Here is a 10,693-nt window from a genome sequence, read left to right as displayed (position 1 = left end):
TTAAAGTATTTTTATATATATAATTTTTTTTTTTTTAAAAAATTTCTTAAATCATAGTTTTCATTTATAAAAAATTTAAATTTTTTTCATTTTAATTGATTTGATTTTTTGATTTTTAATGCAAAACTAAGCCTTCACCAAATTACTTTCGTTCAAAAATGTATTTATATAAATAAATTTTGTTAAATATTATTTATTACAATATTTTTTCTGAAAACTATGATATTTTTTTTAAATAATTTTTTTTTATGGTTAGTTTTTTATTAAAAATTTTATTTCTAAATCTTAACGTATTTCTTCTGTTTTAGGCAGTAAAAATTGTTTACTTACTAAGCTAACACGAATATTTTTTTTTTTTGATTTTTTCGAATTTTGAATTTTTATAAAAGTTTTTACTATATTTCAGCATTTATTTACGTTTAAAGTAAGAAATAAATCAAATTAATTTTCATTTAAGAGAAATTCAACACTAATGGGTAACCAAAAAAAAAGCATAGAATTTATGGATTTTTTTTAATACAAGCAAAATGCATGCTTTTATATTTCTATGTTTTTAAGATAAAGTCGTTAACAATATCGTTACCACCATATTTCAAAACTGTCATAACTGTTAGAAATATTGAGTAACCAAATAAAACATAAAATTTATGATTTTTTTAGTAGAAGCAAAATGCATGCCTTTATATTTCTATGTTTTTAAGATAACATCGTTAAGAATATCGTTTCCACCATATTTCAAAACTGTCATAACTGTTAGAAATATTGTCTTGATGCTCAATATACCTACTTTATAAATTAATGTTATAAATGCAACATAAATAAATGCTGAGTTTATTCCAAAAACAATTTTACTTATAAACTAAATTGAAAAAAAAAATTTTTTTAATTTAAAAACTAAACTTAACGCATTCGTTCGTTCAAATTGTGTAACTAGTGTGTCAGTGTGTTTGAGTTTGGGTACGATTGAGTCCGCCCATTCGTTTTTATTCTTCTATTCTAATATATATCCACATGTGTGTGTGTGTGCATATGTGTGTAGCTTTGTATTCCAGGATTATTCAGAAGGATCTATAAAGTTAAATTGGTTAAAGGAAATGTTCATTAGTTACAGGCGTTTTGCATTTCTTTTTTCGTATTTCATTTTTCGCTTCGCCTTCAGTTTCATTTCGTACTAGGCCATTTCGTGCGTCCATTCGTTTAGTACATGCTCAATATCATTTGTCTCCAGATATGGCTCGGTGGTCATATTGTAATCGTCGTTGCCCAACTCCATTAAAAACGGCGTATTTAACGGATTGTTAGCGTCATCTAGAAGACTGGATATCGAGTTTTTGCGACTTTGGACGCAGCTACTAATATCTGAATCCAGATTTGTATCGATGTTAGCACTAGCACGTTCGTTTAGAATTTGACTAGCCTGAGGTGGTGGTAAAGGCGGTGGTGCACTATTCACACTGTACGGTGGTGGTGTAGCTGCTGGACTTCTAATTAAATTCGTTTTCATGCATTTCATTAGTAACATGTCCTTTTGTTTCGGATCCATTTGATGAGTTGTATAATTTTCATAATTAGTGTTATGCTCTTCACTCTTGTCTACTTGAATTTTTAGTGGAGACCCGCTTTCGCTAAAGCTGACGTCATCAATGCCACTATCGCTAGCGGAGTCCGTGTCACAGGCTGTTAAGCCAGGTGGATTTGAATCATCGTTCTGTGCGAATATGGGCGAAGGTAGCACACCTGGTCCACCTATCATTGGATTATGACGATAATTGCGTAGTATTGATGCTATGTTAGTTACGCAGTGCAAAGGTTTACTTATCTCCGGGGATAAACCAAGCGGTGACAAGTCTTCTTGGTCTGCGGAATTTTCGTCAATGTACATAGGTTCAACTTTAGTAGAAGAACCATCCTATATAGGAAAATATACATAAAAAAAAATATATATTAGCGATTATAAAAACTTTGATTTAATTATATATTGTGAGGATGATTTTCAATGAATGAAAGAAGAATATGAAAGTGAAATGAAAAATCTATATATTTAATTAAGACAATATGATATGATATGATATGATATGATTTGACAGTATGACGATTAATTAAAATGGATGCTACTAAACTAGTCGCAATTAAATGATTGATACAATTTGAAAATCAACTTTGTAAAATATTGAACTTATTAAAATTGTTTTTATTGTATAAAAAAGGGCAAATATCCAGTAGAATATTGATTTAAGTATACTGAAATATAAAGCACATTATGGATCCATGAATCTCATGATTTATTATAAATTATTGTAAAAAAATTAAGCTAAAACGAAAATATTTGCAACATGGACAAATTATATATATATGTATATGTATATATATATAAGGAAACTTTTATTTTACTTGTGTTTTGGATCGATTTTAATATTTAATTTGTAAATTAAATAAGTATTTCTTATGAAAACTTAAAATAATATTATCTAATAAATTTAATTAGAATTATGAAATGCTTATATATAGCTCGATTAATTCTGAGCTCTATACATATACTCTTAATATACATTAGTTCGATTTTAATGGCTCTAATTATAACTACTCTTGCATTAATAATAATTAATAATAATTAACAATAATCTTATATACAACTTTGGAATAATGTGGCTTTCTGTTAATTAAAAAAAAACCTGTTAATTCTTAAAGATATACGCATATAAAACATATATAGCTCGATTAATTCTAAGCTCTATATATATACTTTTAATACACATTAGTTCGATTTTAATATTATTAGTAATCATGGCTCTAATTATAACTACTCTTCCATTAATAATAATAATTAATAATAATTAACAATAATCTTGTATATAACTTTGGTATAATGAGGCTTTTTGTTGATTCAGAAAAAAACCTGTTAATTCTTAAAGATATACTCCACATAAAACATATATAAATTTGTTTTTGTTTTTTAAATCCTATTCATAAAAAATGTATCTTGGCCCTCTTCTTTATTCACAGTTCTGAATTATTAAATTCTGCGTAAAATTCGCTATTCCGAAATCCTATTTAAACGATTACAATAACAACACCAACAACAGCAAAATTAAATCGACATACTTACTGATACTGATCCCTAGAAATATTCTAATTCCATACTAAATTATGCAAAAATAAGCAAAACAGATATTTTAAAGGACAATGGGAAAGAAAGCAGAAATAACAACTTACCAAACATAATAACAAAGCAAGTAGTAAAAAAAGTCAAGTTTTTGAGAAAATCCATAGAAGTCCACTAAATATGTTGTCATAAGGAGCTCATCTTAGCGGCAAGGAGGGGTAAGCAAGGACAACAATAAATCAAATTGGAACATAGAATTCAAAACTAACGGAGTCGAACTTGTTGGCTGGCAGTTAGCTTCTGCCAGGACATGATTATGAAAATGTAAAATATTCCAGCAACAATAAAAAATTACAGGAACGATTGAAAGAAACCGGAAGTCAAAGAACATATAAAAAAATTCAATGGCTGCGGCAGTGCAGTAGCACACAATACCAACAGAGCAGCAGTAATACCAGCAGGATAACGGACAACTCCTTGCAACATTTGTCTCACTGTTAGGAGTGAGACAAAGGCTAGAGTCGAATTATGAACGAAACGATGACATCTGACGGGCATGAGAAATTTGTCATTAGTTGCTTAGGAAATGGTTGGGAATTATAAGCAGTTTTTGGTGGGAAAAATATCTGTGAATAAAAATAAAAAAATGAGCTATAGTCAAGAGCTTTCGTTTATGGACTACGAAAAGGATTTGCAAAAGCTTCAGAGCAAAGTTTGTTGAACTTTAAATGGCAATTAGATACGTGAAAGGCATGTATTGTTCTAGGAGGGCATGTAGTGAAAGTACGATGTGATGAATCGTTCTAATGCATTTTCGTATTATTTTACATTTTTAGATAGTTTTGAATAGAATGGGACTAGACATGGTCAAACGTATCAATGAACTATCAATGCAAACAAATAAAAGTGAAAATGTTGTTTGAACAACAAAGTGAATTGTAACTACAGCAATTACAGTGCAAAAGCGAAAGTATAACAAGTGTAGTTTTCTTTTTAATATATATGTATATATATATGTTACTATATTTATGTTCAAGTATCTACAGAGAAAATATTATCTTAAATCAGCAAGAGACACACATTTATTAGTACCCGCGTTTCGACGACAAACATTCGAGGTTTCTTCACGGTTCTTTAACTTTTTGAAACTTATGGGCGTAGCGATTTGCTGCTCAGTTATCTTATCAATCGCTTTATCCATGATATACTATGTGATAACCAAGAGAATATTTATGACATTATACATAAATCAAAGAACATAAATTATTGGAATACCATTTGGAACTCAAAACTTATGCGATAAATGAAAAATTCAGGACAAGTAAAAGATATAGAATTTATTTAAGACATAATATTCAATTTTAAATGTATTCTGCACTCAGGATATAAGTTTAGACCAGCATTTCTTAACCTTCTTTGTGGTATGCCCCACTTAGGGTTTTCAATAATTCCAACGTCACTTCAATGTAACATGTCCAAGGAACGTTAGAAAAGTCAAGCAGGTCACTCGAATATTTATATTAATTTATCTTATATTACCTGTGGAGCGAACACCTCATGTTGAAAAACACTTGTTTGGACCCTGTGCGATTTGACCAAGTAGCTATTATGCCATTTTAAACAAAGATTTTTTGATTCCGGAGAATATGAAAACATACGCTTTTGCTGATCAAGGCTTTAACTGGTGGTTAATTTAAAATGTGTATGCTATGATCGGTGCAAATGCTTATATACTCCGAGTTTCGGAGTTACAATTTTATTTTAACACTTTCGCTGCATATATAGAAATTTGAGAAGTCATACAATAAACTTTGTCTCATGAGTTTTAAAAACCCTGCTACATTCTAAGAAATACAAAATAAAAGAGAATCAGGAAAAATTATTTTAATATATTTTATAAATTTATGCCTTTAGAACTTCCTAAAATGACACATAGATGGCGCATATGTAAAGAATACGAGTACTATTATGGGAAAATTAAATTTCAAAAACTTTTATTATTAAATTTCTTTAAACCAAGTCAAGAAGACATTTCAGTTATATATATTAACATGCTTAAGTAAAATGGGAAATCTCCTACAATTTCCGAACTAAATGGTGAGTGACGTAAAAGACTTTTTGTTTCTTGGCGTAGGGTTTAAGTCTTTCAAGCCATTAATCTGTTATTATTTGTCCTCATCCAAGACTTGGACTCATCCAAGCAAACTCGTTCACCTTTCTCTCTTCTTTCTCTATTTCATATTGTAGGGCTTTGCTCGCAGAGCTGAAATGAGTTTCTGCGAAAACTTTTCAATTCTTATGGAATCAAAGTACATAATGGTATGTTTGTGTCTGTGAGTTTGTTACTAGTGCATTCAGGATAGTTGGAACCGAATATGGTGGACACTAAAATTAGAATACAAAATACAGTACTATCAAACAAACTTGTATTTAACATATGCATACAAGAAATGTGAAATATGAAGTTAAACTTAATAAAACTGGTGACAGTTTAAATTTGATAAAAACCGAAAAATAAATTTACTGTCAGCACTTCACAAAGCGTCAATATCTCAATTATTGGTGCACTTAAACTTATTTTACTTTAAACAATTTCGACACAATCAGCAAATTGTGCAAAAAAAAAGAAAAAACTTTACTAAGAGCGTAATTCTGACACATGCCGGAACAGCTTCTGCTGCAAGACACCAAGACACAACAATCCTCTAAGGAGTGGGCATATGAGCATTAAAGCCATAAAACCCAAGCAAAGCACACAAACGGGAAAACTACAAAAGCGCAAAGAGAAGTCATTTAAGTAGCGAAAGTAAAAAAGGCAGTGAATAAAAAAAATAAATAAAAATTTTATTTGTGTTTAACCAAGAAAACGAAATTGTTGCCAATTTTTAGGAGCGAACAAATATATACAACAAAAAAAAAAGGAAAAGAAAGTACGAATTTTGATATTGTGAGATTCTTAATACAATTCATTTTGATTCACAATACAAAATTTTAGACACAAAAAATACGAAATACAAAATACGAAATACACGTCGTCATACAAAACCCAAAAAAAGTACTTTTCAATTTGGTGCATGCTTTTAGGTGCTCAAGGCCCAAAATCTAAGGAAACGAAAGGAAAATTGTTAGCAGTTTATTGGTTGATATATCGTTTACGTTGTTGATTTTGTTATTGCTGTGCTTGGCATTTAGTGGCTGCGATTATGGGCAGTAATAATCCTTAACAAAGAGGAATATTAATGGGAATTACATATTTTAGAGATTAAAGCGCACAAACGCACAAATTTTGTGGATGAAAGGTAAGATTCCACGGTTGAAAAAAATATATTAATAAAATATGCTTTATGTTTTTAATTTCTTTTCTTTTTTCCTTTAATTAAATATATACATAAATTAGTGTTTCTCCAAGTTGCAAAAAAATAAAAATACTACGAAAGCGGCCCATAAATGCTGACAGCTGGCAACTGCCGCCACACCATTTGACAATAATTGAAATTTGGTGTGTTATCTAAAAAAAAAAATAGACGTCGTGAGAGCCTACTTTCCTTTCATTTCCAAATTAAGAAGAAAATAGAATAGAAGAAACAGAATATTGTGCAAAGTAAACTGTTTGCTAGAAATTAAATCGTAAATAATTGAAGCATACTTTAAGGCGATGGAAAAAGTAATTAAAGTTCAACTTTTGCTTTAACGTTTACATAGACAATTTAAAAAAATATATTTTTTAATATATTTTTATTTGTTGTGGCATATTTTTAAAAATTTATTGAGATATTAATCTCTGCAGGCATATAAAGTGTTTGTTTTGTATAATTTCTGATACTTGAATAGTAAATAAAATTGAATAATTTTACGTTTGTTCTTTAAAATCTTGATTTTTTCCTTATTCTGCTTTATTTATTCTAAGAAATCATAATCAAATATTGTTAAGAACGTATGAAAAAATGTGGAACTATAAAAATTAATTGCTTTTAATAAATATACAGTGTATTTGGAATCTTCCATCCCGTCCTCTATTCTACTCTGCTATTTCCACTGTTAAATGTCAACGCCATAAAATCCATTTGTGCACGAAATAATATAATAAGAAAATTATTGTTACAAACTCTTCTTACACGTGCACCAATAAAAACAGCAGAAAGTGTAAAGTTTGAAGAAAGTTGGAAAAAATAACTTTTTCCCTTTACCAACGAAGCCTTTAACAAGTTTTCTGTGGTTTACATATGTGCCTTACAACATACTAGGATACTAGTATACTTGTATCTACGAAGCATAGAACTTACATAAAATGTGGTCAATACAAATATACTTGAGATGATAAGCGTTCAAGCGCAGAAAAGCATGCTACACAATTTTATGTTTTAAGTTATTATTTGTTAAAAAATTGTTGGTATTGACAGGGAAAACTTTTTATGACCCGAATATACTATGCGGAGCTGTTTTATTTCCTTACATAATACCTAAGTTACCTTGTGACCAATAAAGAAATTTAGAAGACCATAGAAAAACATAAAATTTTATGCGGTTGGACGAAGTTTGCAGAAAAGTTGGTTTGCTGTAAAAAATCAAAAAAGAAATATTTAGACTACGGAAATAAGAAAACTAATGCTTGCGTCAGAAGAACTGGAAATAACAGACGAAATTAGAAGACTAAAGTAGGTCACCATATTGAGAATACAAGAAAGTTTTTACAGCAGAAGTTAAATAATAAATGGATTGTAATGATGGAGAAGATTACTTCTCAAAAACATTTGTTTTACGGCTAATCTAAAGTAAAAATCAAGTAATTCTTAATAAACTTAAAACGGATTCAGATTATACTTAGCCATATAACTGAACGATTTTGCAGAGTAAGATAGGTCGCACTATGTCAAGAATACTATATTGACGGCGATGGAACCACATGATACCTAATGTCGAGTACTAACAATATCGAATGCTAACAAAAGAGAAAGGTAAAGAATAGACTATGAAATACATATACAAAACGATAAATTTATATAAATTTCTTGAAGCAAAAACAAGCTACAAGAACAAAATATAGCTAAGATTAAATACTGTTCCAATTGAGGTTGAAAAATTATGATATCAGTCTCAATTTAAAAAACAAAGAGATACCAATCGGAAACTTTAGTCTATAAGAAAAGAACCTGTTAAGATACCACACACATGTATTAAAGAATGCTAGCCGATTGAAGAAATTATTGATAGAAATGCATCTATTTCAGACCAGGAAACTATTATAATAAACAAGTTGGGAATGTCTGGTATACCTTACAGGATGTAGAATCGTATATAGACCAGTGACAGATCTACACATAAGAAATTGGTTAAATAAGCCGCAATATATTTGACATACCTACCTATAAGACAGTGTCCTCTTAATACAGTATTTGTATTGGGGATTGAAAAAGCGATCAATATCAACTCGTTGTGGTGCTTGTACATAAATGTAGCTGGTCTATGGCAAACGCGTGGTTTAGCATGAATGCTCATCGTGGCACCTTTGGTCTACCATATCAAAGTATTTTCCTTATATAACCAGTTTAATTGAAGCATAAATGTTGATCACACGGCTGTCATGTGCCACTACTTCTAGTCAATTCTTCGAAGAATGTGTATGTAATCCGAAACTTCTTTCAAGTTAACGTATGACTGCTTTAATATCTCATTTAAAGAGATTAAAGTTTTTGATGCAAACAAAGGTGTTGTGAAAGTACCATATATGGACATAATAACTTCTTGGCAAATGATAAGACTATCACAAAACCAACGTTAAAAAGAAAGTTCCTTCATGAAAAACTATTCGCTTTAAAACAAATGGCATTAATTGTTATTTAGGAAGTTAAAGTTGTTATTGGAAGTTATTGGTTGGCAAAAATAGTTTAGTCATTTAACAAGATAAAAAGGCTTAGAGAAGAATCTACATTAGATCTTTAAAGTTTTTTATTTTGTAAGAATTTTATCATTAAAAAAAAATTATTAGTAAAAAATGAAAAATACCAAAAGATTTACAATTTCAAATAACCAAAAGCATATTATGTAAATAGCATAGGCAAATTATTATCGAAATTGAAATCGTGGAAGAAGTAGTCAATTTGGATGATAAGAGCAGATTTTGTTTAAGTGAGACAAATATCACTTGAATTGTACTTTCTTTCCAAACTTTAAATACAGAAACCAAGTAAAAAATGCTGTTATTTACTTTTAAATGTTTCCATAATGACACAAAAACCTATTTCCTTAATCTTAAATTTCATTGCAATTTCCTGTGATTTTTTTGGTTGATTTTTTTTCGTATGTGTTTAGTTGTATAAATTTAACATAATTTACAGAAATTCCTATTGAAGTGGATTTATTAGATCCAGATAAAAATACTTGTATATTTGTTTATAAAGAATCATACAAATAGCATTGATTGAACGGAATTTAATTTCGTTTATTTGTGTAAAATGTGGGCTGAAAATTGCAAGAAAAAAATGTATCTGTTTCGGAAAAAGTATCTACACGAAAGTGAAAGTGGAGACGTAACAAAAGCAACAAAACAACACATCGACATTAATATAAATGCGACATTAAATATATAAAACACAAGCAAATGTTCACAATGCTTGGCAAGGATATCGACAAAGGATCTGCTAAGACTGTTAGACAACATGTCGCACACGCTGCGTTTAAAATTTATGTAACAAGACATTATGTGTATACAAGGAAGGTAGTATAAGGACGAAGGAGAAGGGGCGCCAAGTAGAATGCTTGACTCACATAATTACTCAAAATGTTTGCGAATTAAATATTTAATATAGGTTAATTAACTTAAGCATTTTAACGTATTACTCAACTAGTACTTTATTTAACGACTGATTTTAACAGTTTCTAGATGAAGAGTTCTAGGTTTAACAGATCTAGGTTAGGATCTATTGTAATAGAGGTACAGAGAGTCTAATCTGAATAAAATTACCGCTATACATATTTCAACCAGATTCCAAACCTTATGCTTCTAGAACGGGGCTGTCCAGACTAGATGCGATCGCGGACCAATATAAATCACTGTACAGTTTGTAGGGCCGCAGAAACAAATACATACATGCAAAGTTGTTATTATAAATACATTATAATATTATAAATGCGGTTATGATGTTAAATTTAGTTTCACAAATATATCAATTTAAATTCATTTATTTGGTATACCATAAAAATAAACGAATGTAGTTTTACCAGTACACCAGAAGAAAATTTGCTTAATTGTAGTAGATTGAAAACATGTCGCGGGCCGTACTTTCGACAGCCCTGTTCTAGATAAAAACTATGTGGAATAAATCTATTGAGACCTTAAAAATAACAATCGTCGTAGAGCAATAAATAAGATAAACGAATGTTGTGTTGACACCCTTATGGTATAATTGTATATGAAACAGTGAAAACATATGGACAGTTCTATTAAAAAGATATGTAAAATCCATCCGAATCAGGTTAGTCGTAAAAGTTGATTCTGCTATGTTTTTGAAATTGTTTAAAATCTACCATTGTTCCGTTAATTAAATTGAGTTCATCTATGAAAGCATATCTTATATTGATAATATGTCTTTT

At 29.6% G+C, this 10,693-nt stretch overlaps 1 protein-coding gene across 1 annotated transcript in view; it reads right to left on the bottom strand.

Moving 5' to 3' along the window:
* Window positions 1-1,171: 1,171 nt before the first annotated feature.
* Window positions 1,172-10,693, bottom strand: part of LOC119676871 (protein similar-like) — a 37,387-nt gene continuing 27,865 nt past the window's right edge. The window contains exon 7 of the mRNA XM_038088130.1: window positions 1,172-1,909. Coding sequence (XP_037944058.1) covers window positions 1,172-1,909 — 738 coding nt within the window. The remainder of the gene's footprint in view (window positions 1,910-10,693) is intronic.

This window comes from Teleopsis dalmanni, chromosome 2 (assembly GCF_002237135.1).
Source record: "Teleopsis dalmanni isolate 2A chromosome 2, ASM223713v2, whole genome shotgun sequence".
Classification (NCBI taxonomy): Eukaryota; Metazoa; Arthropoda; class Insecta; order Diptera; family Diopsidae; genus Teleopsis; species Teleopsis dalmanni.
This window is presented reverse-complemented; position numbering and strand designations above follow the sequence as displayed.